The sequence below is a fragment of the Bacillus rossius genome, chromosome 15, assembly GCF_032445375.1.
Source record: "Bacillus rossius redtenbacheri isolate Brsri chromosome 15, Brsri_v3, whole genome shotgun sequence".
NCBI lineage: Eukaryota > Metazoa > Arthropoda > Insecta > Phasmatodea > Bacillidae > Bacillus > Bacillus rossius.
Genome location: NC_086342.1, coordinates 38,877,473 through 38,900,787, shown reverse-complemented (window position 1 = coordinate 38,900,787; position 23,315 = coordinate 38,877,473). Strand labels below are relative to the sequence as shown.

At 37.8% G+C, this 23,315-nt stretch overlaps 1 protein-coding gene across 1 annotated transcript in view; it reads left to right on the top strand.

Annotated features, from left to right (window-relative positions):
- LOC134539383 (synaptic vesicle glycoprotein 2C-like) overlaps window positions 1-23,315 on the top strand; it is a 134,135-nt gene extending 110,820 nt beyond the window's left edge. Inside the window, exons 10-12 of the mRNA XM_063381373.1 lie at window positions 10,488-10,705; window positions 13,076-13,235; window positions 16,544-23,315. Coding sequence (XP_063237443.1) covers window positions 10,488-10,705; window positions 13,076-13,235; window positions 16,544-16,724 — 559 coding nt within the window. The 3' untranslated portion in view covers window positions 16,725-23,315. The remainder of the gene's footprint in view (window positions 1-10,487; window positions 10,706-13,075; window positions 13,236-16,543) is intronic.

Here is a 23,315-nt window from a genome sequence, read left to right as displayed (position 1 = left end):
TTGAATTTTCTTCAGTATTATTAACACTGTAAAACAAATTTAAAAATTACCATTAATATATTGCAGGAATGAGAACGACATAACAGAACAATAAGGCTGGTCAGGCATATCGATGCTCAGAGTTTTCGACTTGGTGTTACAATATTCATTCCCATTCTCTCTGTCTACCTTTCTGGCACAAAGAGAGAGAAAGAGATGGGTATTTGACGAAGGGGAGAGACTCTTGAGTGGTAGGGATAAAACTCGTACCTAGGTTTGCTGAAATTGATGACTAGTCAATTCTGTCAGTGTCTTTTTTTATTCAATGAACTTCGAAAAACTTTATTCCTTTGCATTCATTCTGATAAATTAATATATTACAGGCGGGAACAACACAAACGACAGCATCTTTAGAGGTCACACAGTCAACTGTTTTATTATATAGTTATGTACATACACTTGCGCATGTGCGCACCTAGTGGTCACAAGCCAAACTAGATAGACAATTTACTGTGTATTTTTACACCCCCTGTCAATTTCAAGTCTCTTTATACAATAACAGCAAATATAAAAAGACAAATAACTGGTCCTTACTGAACACACAACACTTTGTAGAATATATCCTAAAGAAGAGATTTGAAATTGGAAATGCATAAAGCTACATCCTAGGTTAACACAATAACGTGTACATCAACTCAAACAAAGCATATCTCTTAACAGATAAAATTTAGTAGCGCCCAAAGGTTTGGTAAATATATCAGCAACATTTTTGTTAGACTCCACATACCCAACACTAATCATCTGTTTGTTTACAATGTCTTTGAGAAAATGAAATTTTATATCTATATGCTTGGAACGCTTTGTATTTTCGTAGTTTTTCATCATATGAATTGCACCTTGATTGTCTACCATTAAGTCACCTTTCACATACCCTGCTTCTCCTACAAATTCTGACAAAAGCCCTTTTAAGTATAGCAATTCAGATGCAGCTAGGGCACATGAGGTGTACTCTGCCTCTGCTGAGCTCAGAGCAACTACTGGCTGCTTCTTTGAGCTCCACGACACCAAGTTCCCACAGTGGAAGGCTGCCATCCCACTGACGCTTTTGCGATCTTTCTTGTCACCTCCCCAGTCTGCATCTGCATACATGATGACCTGAGAGCACTGTTCTGGATGTTTCTGGTACACCAAAGTTTTGTCGATGGTTCCCGTTACGTACCGAAGCACCTTCTTAGCTGCATTCCACAACGGACGAGTTGGTCTATCTAGAAAGCGGCTTAAATATGATGTAGCAAATGCTATATCTGGCCTGCTAATCTGTGATAGGTAGATCAGGCTGCCTACTAGCTCTCGATAGGGAACATCCACAATAGCTTCTGTGTCAGTGTCGTCCAACCTATCTTCCATTGGTATGGGAACCCCTTTGCATCCCTCCATGTTGAATTTCTTTGTCATTTTTTCAATAAGATTATGCTGACCTATTTCCATTCGATTTCCAACTATTTTCACTTCTGTCCCAATGAAACAGTGCAGGTCTCCTAGGTCCTTGGCACAAAATTCTTCTCTGAGTCGTGTAGATATTTCTTCTATTTTTGCTGTCTCACCTAACAGCAAAATGTCATCAACCCATAAGACCAACCACAAACTATCTCCGATATACAAACAGACATCAAAGTTGGACCTCCTCAGGTTGTTTTCTGCTGCAAACTGATTGAATCTTTGGTTCCAACAACGCGGTGACTCACGAAGCCCATACAAAGCACGCTGAAGTTTCAGGATTTTTGTCTTTTCTTTAACTCCTTTTGGTTGAAATATGTACACATCGTTGTCTAGTGTCCCATTCAAAAAAGCTGTAGGAACATCCATTTGTTTTACAGTCCAATCTTTCTGTAGAGAGAAAGACAATGCAAGTCTGATAGTGGGCATTTTTGCTACAGGTGCATATACTTGTTCACTTCTGCCTGTCTGAAAGCCTTTTGCCACCAACCTAGCCTTCTTGGTTCCATCTGGTTTGGTGTGGAAAACCCATCTTGTTTCAATTGGTTGAATTTCCTTGGGTGGGTCAGCTGTAGTCCATGTCTGGAATTTTTTGTGAGCATCTAGTTCTTTCTGAATCGCATTTCTCCAGTCCTCACTTTCTTGTACTGCTTCTTCATAAGTCTGTGGATCACACTCACCCAACAAGCAGTAGGCAACGTAGAGCTCGTAATTTTCTAGATGCCTTGGTTTTGTTATTTTCCTCTTAGATCTGGTGGGTGAAGTGCACTCATTATCATCTGCGAATCCATAAAACTCCTCGTCACTTTCTGCCACAGTGGGCGTTTCTTTGTCTGGAAGTGTTTCTTCGTTTTCCGAACCTGCGCTGACATGTTTAGAGATTTCCTCACCTAATCTAACTGTTAGTGGGACCTGTTTTTCTTCTACTTTATAGAACACATCAGTTTCATCAAAAGTCACATCTCTTGATACCTGCACACTATCTGATACAGGGTCCCATACCCTGTAGCCATTTGGACTATAGCCAACCATCCTTGTAGGTTTTGCTTTTGGATCAATCTTGTTTTTCTGGGGCAATTTCATTGCCCATGATTTTGCGCCAAAGATTTTTGTTTTGCAAGGTCCACCTTTCCAAGAAAACGTTCTGCAGGGATTTTTCCATTAAGTGCAGTAGTTGGGGAACGATTGAGTTGGAATGCTGCAGTGCGTATGGCTTCCCCCCACAGATGCTTCGGTAGATTTGTTTCTACAAACATTGACCTTACTTTGTTGAGTAGTGTTTTATTCATTCTTTCACTGACACCATTCATTTGCGGTGAATAAGGTGCCGTATACTCCAACTGCACACCCTTCTCTAAACAAAATGACTTGAATTTTCCAGAAGAAAACTCACCCCCATTGTCACATCTTATGCGACTCACACAATTTGTTCCAAAACGGGATTCTAGTCGTTTGATATAATTGATTACATTTTCTGCAGCCTCAGCTTTAGTCTTGAGCAAATACACAACACAGAAATGTGAGTAATCATCTGTGATTGTCTGGTAGTATCGCTCACCATTACTTGTAGGAGTTGAGACAGGACCTCCTATATCTGTATGCAGTAACTCTCCAATCCTATAGGACCTGGGTGAACTACTTCTCGGAAAAGGTTGTCTGTTGGCTTTTCCTTGACGACAAGCATCACACACTTTGCTCGATGATGGCAGTCCCATTAATCTCAAACTATGGCGGTTCAAGTGGCCAAGTCTTTTGTGCCACAGGTCTTCGACATTCAATAAACAGCACGTTTCCTCTACCAGTAAGGAAAACTTTACAACATACAATTTACCAGATGTACTACATAAAATTTTAAGCCCACTGTCATCTACTATTTCTGCACTACTGGCACTAAAGATCACTTTCCTTCCTGAGTCTACCACTTTTTTCACCGATAGCAGATTGAATGTAAGGTTTGGCACAACAAGTGCTTCTATATTTATCTTCAAGTCACCCTCATGAAGTTTTAGAGTCCCTTTTTGATTTGCAATCAACTCTTCACCATTTGCAACTCTTATTCTGATAGGATCTTCAATGACTTTAATATCTAACATATGTGGTAGCAAATCTGGCATGACCAGATGATCTGTACAACCAGAGTCTAGAACAAACGTTAATTCTTCCACATTTCCAGTCTCGCTACTTAGCACAGCTTCTTCTGTCTTAGTTGTGGCCACAAATGAAATTTCTGTCTCATCAGAACAAACGTAGCTCGAGCCATGTCCACTGCCTCCACGATAACTGTATCTCAGATTTCGGCCTCTGTAACTTTTATTTAATCGATCGCGAAACCCCTCTCTAGTGTTAGGGTGATATTCCACTTTGGGGCAGTTTGCAATCAAATGACGAGTATCTCCACATCCAAAACATTTTCGGAATTGTTTTGATGCAAGGAATGAAGATTCCTTACTCGTATCATCTGGTTGTAGATGGTCCAACTTTAATTCTGCATCAAGCAGTCTTGACTTAACAAAGTCTAATGTTAAATCTGTATCCATGGTCTCCAGCACTGTGATAATGTTGTCGTAACGTTCGGGAAGTGTAAGTAACAGATGACACACTTTGTCGTCTTGCTCAAGTGTAGACCCCATCCCCTCTAAATCACGAATCAAATTATCAAATTTGTTGAAATGCTCCTGCAAAGATGAATTGCACTTCAGTGTTAGCAATTTTTTTCGTATCAATAGTTTCGAAATAGTACTCTTCCTCTCAAAAATATTGTTTAAAGCAAACAACATTTCCGCACTTGTTTTCGCGTCTTTAACATAGTCTATGTGACGATCTGTAACACAGTTTATGATAAGATTCTTGGCTTTCTTATCTGCTGCTTTTGCCCTCTCAAGATCATTTCCTGTACATTCTTGTATCTTCACTTCTCCATCCACGATCCATCTCACGTCTTTTTCATCGAGCAAAGTCAAAACTCGGAACTTACAATTCTTAAAATTAGTGTCAGTTAATTGTGGATAAAGTGTAGAAGGACCCGCCTCCATTTTTCACACACTTGATGACTACACCATGGAATACATTTGTTTTCTCTCGTTACATTAAGCACATAATTCACTTTTAATTTCCCCGATCGCGTTTCCCGTAAACATTAACACTTACTTAGTTTCTACGACATTTTCTGGGCCCATAACCTGATAAATTAATATATTACAGGCGGGAACAACACAAACGACAGCATCTTTAGAGGTCACACAGTCAACTGTTTTATTATATAGTTATGTACATACACTTGCGCATGTGCGCACCTAGTGGTCACAAGCCAAACTAGATAGACAATTTACTGTGTATTTTTACACATTCTTCATGAGGGATTGTATGTGTATTGATATTCAAACTGTGTGACATCACGAATCCATTATCAAGCGTAAGCCACGAAGAAGGAAAGGAAAAATTTGTAGAACTAATGAAGCAAATATTTACAAATGCTTTACGTTATGGTATGTCGATTTAAAGAGATAAATCTCTAAATTCGATAACCCTCCTGACTCGATAAGCTCAGAATCTAGCGATCAGGGAATCGATCGCCGAGGATACAATTCAGTGGTGAAAGAATGTGTTATTGTTAATGATGAAAATGTAATTTTGGATTATGAAACTAATGAAGAGGGCATATACAATGAGGTACTTTGTTATAATAAATCATGTTTATATTTATAAGTTTTTGGTTTTTTAAAATGACATAAATATTCAGGCAGTATTCACATATAATTTTTATGCGATATAATAATAATTGTATTCATTACAGTGTGTAATGGACGCTGAAGAAATGCACGGTTACTTCAAACCTGCCGATTATCAGGCACCATCTATGGAATACACCCCGTTATCATACAAGGCCAAATCAGTCGCATTTGTGGAAGCCCATCCAAAATATTCTTTATAAACTCTTCAAGTAAGTGTTTTTTTCTCGTTTGATAAGAAAAGAATATTTAAATAAATGGAGAGAAGATGTTAAGCAATGAGGATTGAAAAACGACAAGCTGTGCCTGATAAGATTCCGAAAACTTCAAAAGATTCGAGGAAGCTTACGTGACAACACATATGCTTCAGAAATGAGCGATGGTTTCAGCATTAACGTCTTTATCGGAAAAAAATTTTGTTCATGGCCATTATTACGTGGGCAAAATATTTTAAAAAGAAGCTGAAACGGACTCCGCTGTTTGAAAGTTGCGCCAGAGGGGTGGCTGTAGGAGTGCACGGGGACCAGGTCTCGCTGTGTGACCACGGGTGGGGCAACAGCTGCAGAGGTGGAGACTGGAGTACGGCGGGCCACGGTGGACCGGTGCACACATCAGGCGGACCGGTGCACACATCAGGCGGACTGGTGTGGGTCTTGGGGACTGCCGAGAGCAGGCTCGCACCGGCAGGGAAGCCTCCAGCGATGCTGGTTCAGCCGTCAGGTCCGTATCCTTAACGGGTGGACTGAGTGTCTGCAAACACTCCTTGGTTGTTGCGTATCGCCGAGAGAGGGTTACGCCCGGGACCGCCGCGACACCGCCGTGCCTAGGAGAGTCCAGTGGGGGACCGAAGACGAGTGATGTCATCGACTGCAGTAACGGCCGAGACGAAATAATCGTGACGGGTGCCCGCAACACGAGTCTACGGTGGAAGCCACCCAGAAAACTAAGGATTCAGAGGCTAGAGGCATTCTATTTTAATGTAATTTGAGTCAAAACTTAAAGTCAGTCATTTTTAACGTTAAATGCATAACTATCTTGTGTTTTTTGTTGGATAAAGGCCCAGGAATATAGTGTTACGAAGGCAGACAGGACACAGCACGCGCCACGTTCGGAGCTGGCTGGCGGCCCCACGGTCACTGACGTCACGTTCCACCCTCTGACATAAGACATGCCACCCGTGCCTGGCCGGATTACAAGGGTCCTCGCTACCCACCCCTCTCTGCTCCCCGCGCACCGTCCGGCCTCGGGCTATTGTCACCATTAGCGGCCGGGGAGATCCGGGCTTGCAGAGGCCGCTGCGTGGAGTGGCGTGAATAAGCGTCGCTGTTCCGGGCATCGGGTCGGCCCGGGATGACATGACACATCACAGCCGCTCTCGTCCCTTCTAGACGGACGCCATGGGTATATAAGCGACGACGCTGGCCTCCACGGGAGTCCCGAGAGTTCGGAGAGTTCCGCGAGTTAAGGGAAGTGCGATATCGGCAAAGAGAGAGAGAGAGAGAGAGAGAGATCCCCTTGAGAGTGGCGCGACGCGGAGTGACGGTATCGAGAGAGTGCAACTGAGTGGTGCGAGACTGTGAGGGGTGAACCACTGCCGAGCCCAGCTGCAGTGAGGAGTGCGAGCTGCGGAACTTGACAGACATTGAGTGACTGGTGAATAAACATTAAGTGCCAGTGATTTGTGATCAGACTTTTTTTAAGTAAAATTAATTATAGTAAGAATGTAAATAATAGTAATTAATAAACCTGTAATAAAACATAATGGGGCTATATCTTACAAACCCGGTTCCTCCACATTATACTCGTAACAATATATTTGTCTTCTTTCTTGTCAGCCGCCTTGTTTTTTAAAATCTGAAGGCCAAATTAAAATTTTCTTTTTTAGCCGTCAAGCCTATCAGCGAACTTAAAGCACATAATTCGACAGAGGAAAATGACAAAATTTGGCAGTAAAACTGGCGTGGCATCGCTCGAAGAAACTTTTAAAGCAGCAGAACAATTGCGCGGACAAACAACTTTAATAATGGGAGGATGAGCTCCCAGATTTATTGTTCGTACCGACCAGACTGGATGTGTGTATGAATCCATGTACAATCGCTCAATGTAATTCCAAGGAACAATGACAGTACTTGTACAGAAAGGAAATTTTGCCAAAACCACTCATTTGTACACAGCGCGATATGCTATGACATTTTCTGGAGAACTGTTACCGCTAGTTTTCTTATGTATGCAAGAAGTAGGTAATAAATTTGGGCTGAGGGTTGCAAAAGAAGTTGAACATTTGGAGATGGAGTACGGGAATGTAATCGTTACCTGCTCCAAATTGGGAAATTAACAAAATAATTATATCAACACTTTTTGGAATCTGTAATGAAACTGTAGAACAGGGAAAATGATTTTTTTTATTACTCCTGGACTGAATGGATTGATCAGGTCGATAATAATTGTGCGATGAAGTATTTTTCAATGAAGAAGGAAAAGCTAAGTGCACTATAAAAGTGATTCCACCAAAATGCACCCCATTTGTCAGCCATGCGATGTTTATTTTTTCCGGCAAGTTAAAAACATTATTAAACACTTTCAAAGAGCTTCTGAATAATTAAGAATAAATACTAAATATGTAAATGCAAAGATGGAAACAAAATTCATTTTATTCTTCACTTGATTTTGAGTGTTACGATACGCTTGGTAGAGATCCGAATTATGTGATGAAAACCAATATTTAGAAATGTAAACCAAGTATGTTCCCTTTGATTCTATTAAAAAGTACATGCCAGTTTAGTAAGGTAGCTTTTATATTCTGTCCATGGTGTGAGAGGGCATTATGTTTTAAATTTTATTACAATAATTATCACCCGAAAAATGGTAAACCCTGTGAGCAAGCATAAATTTGTCAATGAATATTGTAATATATAGATGATTAAAGTTTATTGTCATTTAATTATAGTTTTTCAATATTATTTTCGAACAAAATCAATTAAAAAAAGTAAAGAACAAATTGAAGTATATTACAAGCGATTGAGCGGTATTATAGTTTTCAATAAAAAACAAAATCAAAACTAATTTTAAACTGCATTATATCGTCTGTCATTTGTAAGAAGGGGCCATCTTACATTTTTGTTGAAAATGAGTTAACTGCAGAAATACATGTTTTCTTTCATCCTTCATGGTCTGTAAGAAGGGGATAACTGTATCTCTAATAGTTTTTAAGATATGACAGGGGCTAACCATAAATAATTAAAATACAGTGATGCATTACAGTGTGCTCATTTTGTTTTTCTGCTCTCCTGAAAAGTTTATGTTTTGTAGTTAGCCCCTTCTTACAAATGACAGACGATATGAATGTGATTAAAGATTAATGTAATATGGAAGAAAATTGAAAAATAAATAAATAAATAAATAAATAATAGGCAGCGGGAATCACTTCCAAAATCTATGTTATCTAAATAGTACACACTCATCATGGGAAACTTCTCCTCTCAGTTACTTTTAAATGAGGGCCCAACAGGGTGAACAGCTTCAGGGTGTTACAACACTACAAGTCTATATAGGTCTTGTCAAAAAGTCAATCCTGACTTTGGAGATCTCCCCTCATTAGACCTGGGAATGAATAACTTGATTGTCAACCTCTTGTTGAAATTGAGGTAATTTTGAGTCTCTAGTGTATTTGGTGAAATGGTGTGGATGGAACAGCAGCTGGTCGGAGAAACAACAAAACCCACTGGGTGACTACAATGTCCTCCAGGGGCACAAGTAGGGGGGTGGTGGGGGTTATCTCCCAAAATACTGAAAAAACCCTTCCCCATGAACAAAACGACAGTATTTGAAAGCAAACAGCAGCCAAAGAGGTTCTCCCCACCCCCCTTTTCCACATTTGCAAAATTTTCCTGGGTGGACCCCGTCCGGTGTTGAACCCTACATGCCCCGGGGGAGGTGGGCCATCTGATTCCATGTACACACATGTTGTCTACATGCAAGTTAACATGTAAAACTTTGGTGCATGTCAAGATAAAGTAGTTCCCTAACTTGACTTCTTGAAAGTCCTACATTTGAAATTGGTGGCTGGCTAAGTTTTGTTTGTTATAATGTTCAGCATGATAGACAAACTAATAATTTTAGCAACCTACTCACCCCATCTTACGTATGTGAACTTGATTAAAAAAGTAAAAAAAAAAAAAAAAAAATTTAAAAAAAAACTGAATAGTTGCAATGGCGCGTGGAAAAGTAACCTTAAACGGTCAGTCTCACCAACAACTAAAAACTTTAATCACTTCTTGAACTCCATTTTCAACTCAGATTATGCACAACAGCCAACCATACACGTTTCATCTGTAAGATGATGGTAGACTTATTACGTTTGAGTACCTATTAAATGAAGTGATGATTAATTAGTCTTAAGTGACAAGACATAGAATAATTCAACTATTTATGCACATGTCCCAGGTAAACTGCAACCGTAAGAATAAAAGGTGAGTCATGTCACTGAAAGACTGGATTGTTTCTTTCCAAATGTGAAAAAATATAGATTTTGTACAACAATTTTGAAAACTGTAAAAGAACATGGAACATTTCGTAAAGGACATTTTATACTAATTTAACTGAAAAAAAAAAAAAAGCATATATATTTAGAAAATCAGCTAATATAGCATTTATGTTGGAAATGAGCAAACCTATAGCATAGTAAGAAGCTAATATTTCTGGTCTCTACGGCAATCTGGCCCCGGAAATGCCCATTATCCAGCGCGCCATAGTTTTTCGTGAAAATTTTTTTATTTATATAAAAAAATAATGAATTGAATTTTAATAATTATCGGAGGCTTGCAGAAGTTTGTAGAAGCCTCTAGTAATTTTTGGGGGGCTAAAAAGGGAAATTTTCCCTCAAACCGGGAAATTTTCCCTCAAACCGGGAATTTTCCTATAAAATAGGAATAATTTTTATTTTTCAGATTTTTGAGTGTTGGTATGATGAGCTAGAAAGAGATAGGTTTGGGAATCCTTCTTTTCACAGACGAGAGAGCCAAAACCCGAAGTTCCCCGAAGTTCATGCTCACTTTTTTTTTCCGTATCTTTAATGTAACTATCCTACCCAATTCAACCGTCCACAATGTTTTAAAGTATTTATAATGTAGCTAACCTAACCTAATTGACCATTAGTATCCTTTTATCAAAACATTTCCAATGAACAAAAAAAACCAGAAGATGCACGATTGGGCGTTTGGCTCTCTCGTGTGTGAAAAGAAGGCTTCCCTGGGTGAAGGGTCGGCGTGGGGGCGCGGCGCGCAGGTTCGTGGACACGGACCTGTCGGAGCAGCACTTCCGCGACTGCCGCCTGCTCAACAACACGGTGGTGAGCCTGGCGGTGGGCTGCCCGCTGGACTTCGACTACAACATCCACCTGGAGGAGGTGTTCCAGGAGAACCTGGTGGGCCAGCTCGCCATCCTGCCCGCCGCGCTCGTGTCCGCCTTCGTCGTGGACCGCATGGGCCGCGTCAAGATGATAGGTACCTCCCTCCCGCCTGCTGCCTGCTGCCTCCTGCCTCCTACCTCCTGCCCGCCGCGCTCGTGTCCGCCTTCGTCGTGGACCGCATGGGCCGCGTCAAGATGATAGGTACCTCCCTCCCGCCTGCTGCCTCCTGCCTCCTACCTCCTGCCCGCCGCGCTCGTGTCCGCCTTCGTCGTGGACCGCATGGGCCGCGTCAAGTTGATAGGTACCTCCCTCCCGTCACCTGCCCCCTGCCCCCACATACGATTACGGGCCCAGAACCCAGGATCGGAGACCCCCCAACACTCCCCCCGCAATTTTACAGTCACGTGCTACGTTATACGTAATTGCATGGTTATTTCTTACCTACATTTTAGAATGTTATCTAGTCTGAAAATACACGGTAGGCCTATAATTATTCTTACTATTTTATAAGTCCAAACTAAGCTTCATTTATAAAATGATTGAGGTGATAACGTATCATAAATCGATGAATGCCGGCTGCACGCACGAAAAATTGTCACGTTCCGCCTGAGCCGAGTGTGCAAGAACCGGCCAACCGCTGTGCGAGAAAATCATCCATGATATCAGACAGGTTAAGGCGGGCTTTTTAACTAATTGTTCGTGATTATATTTAAACAAATTATTTAAACTAAATTTGCAAAAACTGTAAATAATATTTGAAAATTAAAAAGTATGCAATTTTTCGTCATCCGTAAACCGACTTTACAGACAACCCCCTTTTTTTACTTTAAAATAACCTCAGCGAGTACATACTAAGATAAAAATGAAAATAGTTACAGAAAAATAAAATTTAGGATCTAAGCAAACCATAGACACTGGCTACAAAATAGGACTACTTAACTTGATAACAGTTTTTCAAGCTTTCTTCGGCCTAAAATCATCAGTTACATCGGAAAAGTCAAGATTCGTGGCCAATTCATTCTCAATTGCTAAATTGCTAAATTATAATAGTTAAACATTAAAAAATAAACAGAGCTGGTTGGTCCCCTGATTCACAGAAGAACCCTGTTACATTTACAGATACCCGGTGAACCATTTCCACAACTTATTTTAGGACATTCAATTAAATATTCTACCAACTAATTTTTATAACACACAACACATGGTCATATTTATATGCATAAACAAGAAAAAATTTTAAAAACTAAATTTGTATAAAACATAACTAGGTTAGAATGCTAAAATGTTTTAAGAAATAATTTTCATATGATTTAAATGAACAGTCCAACTGTTATTTTTAATGTGTGTGCGTGTAAACTGAAATGAGGTGGCAAGAAACAAAATGCAAGTTAGCTAAAGACTGATGAAAAAAAGTAAAGTTTTTCAACATCCAGCAATGTTATTGTTTATTCTTGGACTTTTTCATGATGTGTAGAAACCCTGGTATTGCATTTTTTTCAAGGGTAAAAAATATATATACATATTTTTTTTGTTGTTATTAGATAGACAGACAAACCATAGCATAGAGATTTATAAACATAATTATTACTGTGGGTTATTTATTACACATTTTTTAGGGAACCAGGTTTACTTGGTTGATATTTGTAGTGTTATGAAGGGGGGAGGGGTAAGAAGTACTTTCCTGACCAAAAATCATAAAACCAAAATATTTTTTTCTGAAGTACATGAAATGTTAACATATATTTAAAATCTGATTGTAGTCTTCATGATCTAGAAAAAATAAATAAACCTAAGTAAGAATGTGGAAAGTGAAATTAATAATGTACATTAAATAGCTCAATAAACTTGTATTAAGAATTGCACAGGATGCACATAATCAATCCTTTCGTCGCATGCACGGTAACCGTGCCGAAGACAGCCTAGTTCTCTGTGTCCCACTGTTGTTATAGATGCACTCCTCCGCACGGGGCCGCCATATGGTCTCCTGTGTGCTAATCACCTGACCGACATTACATCTCGAACCTCAGGTGGAATGAGTGGGTACAATTTTGCTTCCGATAACAGTAAACTGGGTTTTATTCCCAACGGGGTTAAACCTCGTTTTCTTGCAGGCAAAAAAAAATGTGGCGGGCGTTGCCAGGAGCTGGTAGGTTTTCACAGGATACCTACATCTGTTTCTCTCACTCACATTCCGTCAATGCTCCATCCACATCACTTAGCCCCTCTTAGTCGCGTAATGACCCAGACGTGAGGTCACTCTTCGCCATAATTCGTTCATTCATACATCCTTAGGTGCACCACATTCTGCACAGGTGCCGTATTTTGAATGTAACTACCAAAATGATTTTTGAAACAACATGATTGTGATTTTCGACAATTACGTGTGACCTTGTACAAAAATCGTACTTGGTTACCTTGAACGTAGGTATTAGTGCTCAGAATGATGCAAAGATTTTTTTTGCAGGTATTTCCATGTTCCTCTCGAGCATTGCGTCGCTCTTCATCTGGTTCCTGGACACCAACTCGTCTATAATCATATTTGAAGCCATCTTCAACTTTGTGTTCATCTGCGCATGGAACGCCATCGACGTTGCGACGGTAGAATCCTACCCGACGCACCTGCGGTGAGTGTCTACGGTCTGCCGCACACAGGCTGGACAGCAGCTTGTCCTGGACCGTGGAGAGGGTTGCTCTAGATCTGGGAAACACGGAGATACACTACCTTCAGGGTCGCTCTAGATCTGGGAAATACGGAGATACACCACTGTCAGGGTTGCTCTAGATCTGGGAAACACTGAGATACACCACTTACAGGGTTGCTCTAGATCTGGGAAACACTGAGATACACCACTTACAGGGTTGCTCTAGATCTGGGAAACACTGAGATACACCACTGTCAGGGTTGCTCTAGATCTGGGAAACACTGAGATACACCACTTACAGGGTTGCTCTAGATCTGGGAAACACTGAGATACACCACTTACAGGGTTGCTCTAGATCTGGGAAACACGGAGATACACCACTTACAGGGTTGCTCTAGATCTGTGAAACACTGAGATACACCACTTACAGGGTTGCTCTAGATCTGGGAAACACTGAGATACATACACCACTTTCCGGGTTGCCTAGATCTGGGAAAAACGGAGTTACACCACTGTCAGGGTTGCTCTAGATCTGGGAAACACGGAGATACACTACCTTCAGGGTCGCTCTAGATCTGGGAAATATGGAGATACACCACTGTCAGGGTTGCTCTAGATCTGGGAAACACTGAGATACACCACTTACAGGGTTGCTCTAGATCTGGGAAACACGGAGTTACACCACTTACAGGGTTGCTCTAGCTCTGGGAAACACTGAGAACTGGAGAAGTCGGGGAACTTGAAAATGGTTGGAGGAAACCAATCGCATTGTACATATAAAGTGTTTGCTGAACAATTTCATTTGCCACTAAAAAATTTTCTAACTGCATAAAATAAAAAAAATCACATGTGTCAACATGACAGTAAAACTCTTTAAAGAAGTTTTCACTTATTTATTTTTCTTAAGAATGGCTAAGGGCAATTAAAATGAAAAAAAAAAATCTATAAAACAAGGATTGAGGCCTTGTAGTAACAGAAAATTAGTAACTAATTCTTACAAACTAATCTAATTTTTTTTTAATAATTTTTTTTTTCTGTTATTGTTTGTTATTTTGTATTGCTCCATTCACCCTCCTCTCCATTGAAAAAGGTTGAATGCCAGAAAATGCCCACCCCCTTAATGTTTTAAGCTAGATTCACCCTTGCTGTCGCCAAAACGTAACGAATTACTCATCGCCTAGCTAGAGGATTGTGCTATTCTTTCCAAGATACTTTTGGTTGTGTATACAGTACCAACTCTCAAATTCACAGTTTTTTAAACTTGGCTGTTGATGTGTTGAAGGAAGTGTGTAGTTCGTAGTGGGTGGAGGTACCGCCAGTACTTCCTCTGTGACGTGTGTGGTGAGGATCGCAGCCGGCAAGTTGCAACTGTCAGCACGGCCATCGAGAAGACGGGGAAGCACAGTTCCTGGTCCACCAGGAGGGGCCTCGGATGAGCTCAGAGATTTGTTTGAATAGTGGGGCAAAAATTACAAGTCTGTTGTTTATTGAGTTCATTGGAAACAATACAAGTTATGCATTATATGCACATAACATGTACAGTTATAGCCACAGTAAATTTAAATTTTAAGATTGTTGAAGTGAAACTTCCATGCTGAGGGGGCTAAAATTTTTGAGCGTTACAAAAATTCTGATTGTGTGAGGGGATTACGTAGGTACACGGTGGGGGAACCAGTAGAAGAAGAGAGTGCATTAGCGGAGGCGCCACTCCAACGCAAGCACTATTGGTCGAATGGGAAGACAGCAACTAAGGGGTGGGGGATAGGTACGTAGTGAAGCATGCTATATGCTAGTTGTAACGGCCAGTAGGGGAGACGGCAGGGAAGAGGTAGAAATGGCACAGGAGTTCTGCTACGGAATTCTCGTAACGCTGCTTGTTTTTGTCTACTACTCAGTTTTCGTAACAGCTAACGATTGATGCTATGCTACGCTACCATATTTCTTTTATTTTATTCAAAGTATCTACAATTTATAAATTTGTGTGCAATTAACTTCATAATTATCATTCAGTTTTATGTGAATAGTGTGTTTGAAAATGTAAAAAAAAGTATAGACTTAATAGGTTAGCTTTATAAGTGTAATTTATGTTCAATTGGAGTTTTCTTTTTGTTCTTTCACTTTATTCAGCTGGAGATCGTGATTTAACATCATGGCTAAATGTAATATTTCATTTGAGATCATACCCAACTATACTATTTCAATTATTATATCTTGTTATATTAAAAAAAATACTAATAATTTCTCTCTATCTAGAAGCAAGAAGTTTTACTTCAGTCGTGCTTGGACTCCAAGCATACTTTTTTTTTTATTACATAGTGGTGTTTAAAAAGTTGTACTTTATATTGTTTGCTCCCGGGTCCTTACTTATTCTCGACAGCCTGCTGGTGGGGGTAATACTTGCCGTTCAGAAGAACCTAGGTTCGCTTCGTGCAAACGCTGCTATGGTTTAATATTACAGGCCATATCTGATTGCTTCCCCCAATGTTTCTGGTCTGTGCTGTTGCGAGTTATCATCTCTAATGACCTTGTCGTACCCACTCAGAGGTTACTCGTTGCCCGGTGCAAGTCATAGGGGATGACTCCTCTCTTTCATTTTAAAGGAAAAAATATGTGAGAGAGTCTTTCAGTAATTGCCAGTGATGTGTAAACATCTTTCCTCAGTAGCGAGCAAATAAACTTATAATATGAAATTCTGACACCAAATTTAAGTAGGATTCCTTTACATAATTCAGAGCATGATAAATATCAGAAAAGTATTCACTTTAGGGAAAAACTGTAAAACATTTTCCTCTTTAAAACATTACAAGATGGGACTGTTACTTCTCAGGGCTCACCAAAACACAAGCGTACCAAACGTTTCGCGTGTAAATGTCCTCTCAACGCTGAACCTGTGACATTTCTCCCTGGACAGGAATTATATTCGTCTCGGTTTTTGAGGTTACCGGTACGGGTAAATCACGTGCATTTCTTAAACTTCTGCAGATGGCAGGGCCGTGTTTACAAATTTCCATTCTAATCTACTTCCGATCCATTCACGAAATCACTGCTATCAGATGATGTATACTGAAAGCTAAGATGTTTACACATCAAAAAGAAAAATATTAACTTAATTTATGTACATGTATGTACTGTGTCTAGATTCGATGATATCTACAGATCAGAAACGGTAAGGAAACTGAAAGACTTTGTCACTAAAGTTAAAAAATAAACAGTAATAATGCTGTTCGCCTATGTGCAGGTAAGGCATTGCCTCACTTTGTTCATGTCGAATGGTTGTGGTTGTGTTGCAGCACGACGGGGTTTGGCTTCCTGAACGCGACGTGCCGGCTGGGTGGTCTGCTGGGCGTGGTCACGTTCCGCAACCTCATCGCGTGGAGCCGTGTCATGCCCATGCTGACCACGGCTGCCGTGCTGCTGGTGGGTGGCGTGGCCTCGTCACGGCTGGCCGAGACCAGCTCCGTGCTGCTGTAGCTGCCTCGCGTCGCTACCTGCACGGCACTTCGAGACCAGCTCCGTGCTGCTGTAGCGGTCTTGCGTCGCTACCTACACAGTACGCAGAGACCAGCTGTGTGCTCTTCAGAGGAGCCTCACGTCGTTAACTGCACGGCACTTCGAACCAGCTCCGTGCTGCTGTAGCAGCCTCGCATTGCACGCCGAGACCAGCTGCATGCTCCTGTAGCAGCCATAGCCATGACAGTCAGTCCTCCTTGCGCACTGTCATTCAGAAGTAACTGGAATATAATTAGAACACAATAAAAAAAAATATTAATTTTTGGTACTTAGCAATGAAAGTACTCTCTCATTAAATGTAAAACCTCTTCTGGGGTTTTAAGCCTAGCCTTACGATTATATTTGTTTTGCTTACGGTACTGTAGAAGTAAAGTGGTATGAATTACCCGGTTGTGAAAACAAAGGAAATTAACGTATAGTTACCATTAGCGACCATGAGCTGATACTGTGGCAAAAAAATATATAACGATGAATATTTTTCTGACTTTAATCAAATAGCAGATAACAAAAATTAACAAGACGTAGTAATTTTCACAACCCATACATAAAGTGAAACAAAGACTATGATGCTGGACCTGGAATGTGAGGTCCCTTGTGACTAGACTCTGCTGTGTTCTCGGTGACATGACGCCTGTGTGCTACGAGCGACAGAAAAGCGCCAGCCAACTGGAACCAAGTACGTGTGTGCCGTGATCCCAATTTTCCCCTTTTGTAAAAAATTTAAATGTTGGGGTTTCTAACGAAGACTATAGTGTTTTACAAGCACCAGCTCATATAATATTGTCATATCTCATGTGCTCTTAGGATGTAAAGTAAATCACATATCACCGTCATTCTTGAAAATTATTCCGTGGAAGAAACTAAATTTGTTTGAACTTCAATTTTTTTTTCTCGTGCATCAAGCATGTTCTTTAGTGCTTATGTATTTTATTGCTAGGATACCAAAAATATTTAAAGAGGAAAGCAAGAGTATAGATATCGATATCAACAATGTTTATTGAACCTGTAATATGTAGAGGTTTTGTACTCCTCAACAAAATGTATATTGTGTTTTACTCGCTTATTTTGCTTAATGTTTCAGCCATGCTTCCACAAAGACAACTGAACAAATTCACCCGACAAAAATTTGTTCAATTTGGAGCTTTAACACGAATCGAAGAGTTCAGCTGTTGAACAACAGAACTTCAATCTTAATTCTAAAGTAAGGTGTCCATTAGAAGATTGATTCATCTGACACATTTAGCATGACTGCACACTCACTATCTGAGACCTTGAAGTCCAAATTTGTGAACAGAATAAGCCCTGAACTGAGTAAATTCACAACCCACCAAGTTGTAGCAATTCCATCAAATGTGCTTAGTTCTGTATGGACAAGATTATATGGTAAAATCCATTAAAGGCGAAATAACACCGAAAAGCATGTTAACACACCATACAGGTATAACACGAAAATGCATATTAATACACCGAAAATCATCGAAATGTATGAAATTATTTAGCATGGAGTTAGTACCAAAATGTATGTATTAAATGGATAGGAAATCTTTTTGCTATTTTTGATATTGCAACTTTTATATATAAAATTTTTTTTTCATCATACCATTGGTACATTTTTCAAATGCACATATACTTGCTGCTTAATTTTTGAAGTTCCCAGTAGTTAGACATGTTATATATTTTAATTTGTTATATGCTCACCAACAGTTGTTATCACTGCCAATGTATGGACTCCCACACTCGTCTGTACCATAGCAACAGCACATGAAGGCAGGATTACCACACACTAACAGTGACAACAACAAATATAAACAAACATGGACAAACAAAACAAACATTCAAACAGAAAAAAATATGTAAAAACAAAATAATATGAACAAACACACAAAACATGTAATTACTTATTACTAAAGACTATAAATTACAAACAGAACATTTAATCTAAACATGCTAAACAAGATAACAAAAGTTTATGAAAACATTGAAGGGATACTAACTTGGTACAAAAATGAAGATTGCAAGTGTAAAAGACAGTAGTGAGAATGATTACAATGAAACAAAGACCAATATGATGATAATAACAATTTAACATAAGTATTTACTAAGTGAATAAAAGAATAAGCGATAAAGTGTTAGGAAACATTAATTTTTCAAATACTATAATTAATTAATTCCTTATACATAGTATTTAATATACATATAAAAAAGAATCAGCTAAATGATAGCCAATTAATTAAAGGATATTTTCCAACTTATTATAATTAGATATTAGTCTACAGATTATCATTTCTGTTGTTAAGAGTACATAAGGTAGACTTTAGTCGACTATGAAATAGTGAAACTCTAAGTCGAGTATTGTTGAGAATGTATTTACAGTTAATTATAGTTTTGTTATAATTTTTAATGAAGAGAAAATCAAGAAGTGCTATATGATCAAGTACAGGAACAAAATTGAATGTATAAGAGAATTTTAAATTTAAATTTTAGTTTTAATGGATTAAATTTGAACAGATTCAGAGGAATTTATTAAATTCCAAACTATTGAACAATATTCTAATTTGGTCTTTGGAATCAGGATTGGTAGAGTAAAAAGTTATGTACCTATTTTATTAAACCAAGAGACCTTATTGAGCTTTTGATTAATTTATCTACATGGAGATGAAAAATATAATTTTGAGTCAAATGTTAAGTCCAGATCTTTTAAGGTACATGCTTTAGGAATTACATTATTGTCTAATTTATAATCAAAATAAAAGTGGAAATATTTCCTAGTAAAGAATATAATTTTTATTTTTTTTCTTGTTGAGAGATACTAAATTAGATTACACCAATTACAAATTGCATTAATGTCAGATTGACGTAAAAGAAAGTCATTAGGGGAAGTATGATTATACAATTTTAAAATTATCCACATACAGTACTCCAGATGAATGGGTCTGAACATGAGAGATACATCAATAAATATATTTTAAAGTAAAAGTGACAAAGGTACTACCTTGAGATACATCAGAACTGGCTAAATAAAATGAATTGCAATTATTAATAACAATTTCTGTTTTTGAGACAGCTTGTAAACCAGTTAACAAAATTATCGCAGAGTCCTAAATTAGATAATTATTTTATAAGTAGAATATCATGTTTAACAGAACTGAAGCATTTTACTAAATCAAAATAACAGGCATCAACCTGACCTCTATTAGTGTATTGACGGTATGATTAAAAAAATTTATAAGATTGGTGGCAGTGTACATGCCACATCTGAAGCCATGTTGCTTGTGATGTAATTTATTTATCAAAGGGAAATTAATAATTTTGTAAGTAATTTTTTTGCAAAAATTGTAGAAAAATCATGAAGAGGGAATAAATGTTTTGGAAGGGGTACCAGTAAGTGGAAGTAACCTTTAAGAATAAAATTAGGAATTCCATCAGGACCAGAGGATGGCTATACCCAAACGTACTAAACTTTCAGAAATGTCAGAAACTGTAATAAGTTTCATAGTGGATCTTCTGCTTGAGTTACAGTGTGTACAGATAAGTTGCTAAACCAAAGATCCCTAAGGTTTTTAAAATCAGGAGTATTGTTAGACCAAGACTGGATGAGAAATGAAGCAGATACAGCAACTTATTTCTGATGAGCGAATGCACGATATGGTACAACATGGTTATAACAATTGTAATAGTGCATCATGTGTCGGTCAAAATAACACATGTTTTGGTAAAGTAAGTAGCATTGAAGAAGTTAGTGTTCTATTTGTTGAAAATTGTGTCATCTTCATGAATACACAAGAGTTCGTGAAAAAATTATAACAGTAACATGAAATATCTTGTTATAAAAACTAATTTGCCTAAAAATAAAACTATAAAATCTTGTCTAGTAATATGTGAAAAAAAAAAAAAAAAAAAGGCATTAATTCCAGTTTGTTTACGACGTGGAAATGTCAGTACAGTGTAATATGTAATGACTTTGTAGTACACTTGCACGCTCCCCCAAACCATGTGGTCAGGGTTCATGACCCAAGCAGATCCCCTCCACACATCCTTGGGTAAAGTTAGTCGTCGCAGTACCTTCAAAGCAAGCCGGGCAGTGTAGCAATGGCTTTGCAGACTAAACAGTGCTGTCTGAAATCTGCCTGCAACGAAGTATTAAGTAATCGGTACAGACCAAGATTTTATAATTTTATTTTTGGTCCCATTTAATTTTTCAAACTGAATAAATCGGTGTTATTGTTTTTATTTTTATAAAAGCTGTTTTGTAATACTTACTCTACCAAAATGGTGGTAAAATTTATATGCTGCATTTTTACTACAAAATAATTTGTAATAAGTTGGTCCAAGATGGATACCTACATTCAGAATAAAAATAAATTAGTGAGCAGTTGTGTTTAAAGTTGATTCAAAAAGAGATGCGCAATAAAACATATTAAGTAAATTTTTCTGATCTATGCACTATGGTAAAAATTTTTGTCAGGAAATGACATTCCTTGAATTTAAAACATTAAAAGATTACTATTTTAATGTCTTAAGTTAATTTTTGGTTAAATGCTGCTAAATTCCATGATATAACTTTCATTTCAGTGCTACATGCAGTATTAACTCGCATTTCAGTGTTACGCAGTATTATGGCTTGCTTTTCAGTGTTATTTCAGTTTTATCGCAATTCTCCATAAACTCTTGTCCCTAGTAATTGGCCTTTCAGAATGCACACCTAATCTAGACACTATAAATTTTTGAGTCCATTATTGAAAAATTTATTTGCTATCAGAACTGAACGCAGCTGGAACGATTTTCAGATCATATAATCTCTTGTAGCTTTGTTTAAGTTTGTCAGTTAACATTTGATATTTCATGTGGTCATAAAATTAATTTATATCCAAAAATTTTAAAAATGTATAAGGTCTATTGATAAAAATCACTTGTGTAAATGTTCAAAACATTTGGCTTATAGACAGTAGGTTCGTTCAGCTCTTTGGCAGACATAAAACACTGATAATTGCCAATAAATGTAGGGTTCACACCTGTCCATTCCGTGGCACGAAAAGTTCACCAAAGTTGGCCACTTGCTCATTCAACTTCGGTAGCAGCTAAAATTTAAATTGGTAATTCTAACCAACCATTAAAATTATTTTACAGTATTTTTAATGTAACTAACCTAGGTAATAATTTTCATATCACAAATTTTTAATATTTACATCTAACCTAAAAAATTATTTAATTTGTAAACAACTAACATTTTTTTCCCCCCTTCAGAAAAGTGGCTTTCCTTCTGAATTACCAAAGATTTAACCAATCATAAAACCTAATAAAATACTTACAGCCCATATGCTACAAATGGATATTTAAAATTTAAATCCTCAACATGTTAATTTTTGGGTTAAGGGAGTGAAAAAACTAAATGTGCATTAACACAGCCTCGTAATGGACTGGTGTGAATCTTCGGTTCCCCATTGAATTCAATGCACTTTTTTTTATATTTTTCTTGTCTACTGTTTGAAGATGTAGTGGGCTAAAAAATAACGTGGTTGAGACTTTCTTGCAAAGCATTATAAACCAGGAGATAGATTCTATATGTTGTAAATGTGTCTTAAGATTGGAGGTTAACATTTTCAATAGGCCATATGCATTTCAATAAATGTTAATTTTTTTCAGTCAAATCATTTATCTCTTATTACTTTTATTACCATGAAATAAAGTCTTGTAGTTGTTGACCAAATTCATTTTTAATAAGTTACTTGTGACTAGAAACTTTTTTATGGGAATTTCTGTGCACTATTTATAGGTGTTTATCATATGTAGTTTTCTAGCTAAACTGTTACAACTTACTTAATAGTTACCAATATAATAGTCTAATAGTTATGACTGGAAAAAAAATGTACATACATTTCCAATGGCAGCTATAGGGTTAGACTATATATTATACTGAACAAAGACAGATCATTAGAAATAACTTAAAGAAATAAAATAATATAAGAGATGTTTCTGTTGAATATTAAAACACATTCTAAATAAAATGGTGGTGATGATCTACAGATAGCTTGTTACAGCAGGGCTCTTTTCTTTGCTGATTTCATATGGAGGTATCTCAAGCTCCCTAGTCGATTAGTTGGAAACTATCAAATTAATGATACAATTTGTGAACAATCCTCTTGTCATCTTAAGTTTTCAATTTATTATAAGATCACTATAAATAATTAAAGACAAAAATGTTGCAAGTTATGAAAGACCCACTGTTTTTACTGTGTGTGGTTTGCTAAGAAATGTTTGTTTATAAAATTTCCTACTAATTTTTAGTGATAAAATGTATGTGGTACTTTTTATAAACATTTTTTTTTTTTTTTTTTTTTTGCAGGTTTGTGACAGTCACTGTGATTATGTACACATGCAAATGAACATTTACATACATTACAATTAAAGTATAGAGTTTAAATGAGCAATAATAAAATTAAATTTCAGAGTTTAAGTATATTAAATTGTGATTTTTTTCTGAAAATAATTTTGTAGTGATCTAAAGTTTGTTCTAGTCATAAACAAACAAAAAACGTTACTTGCAATGAAATG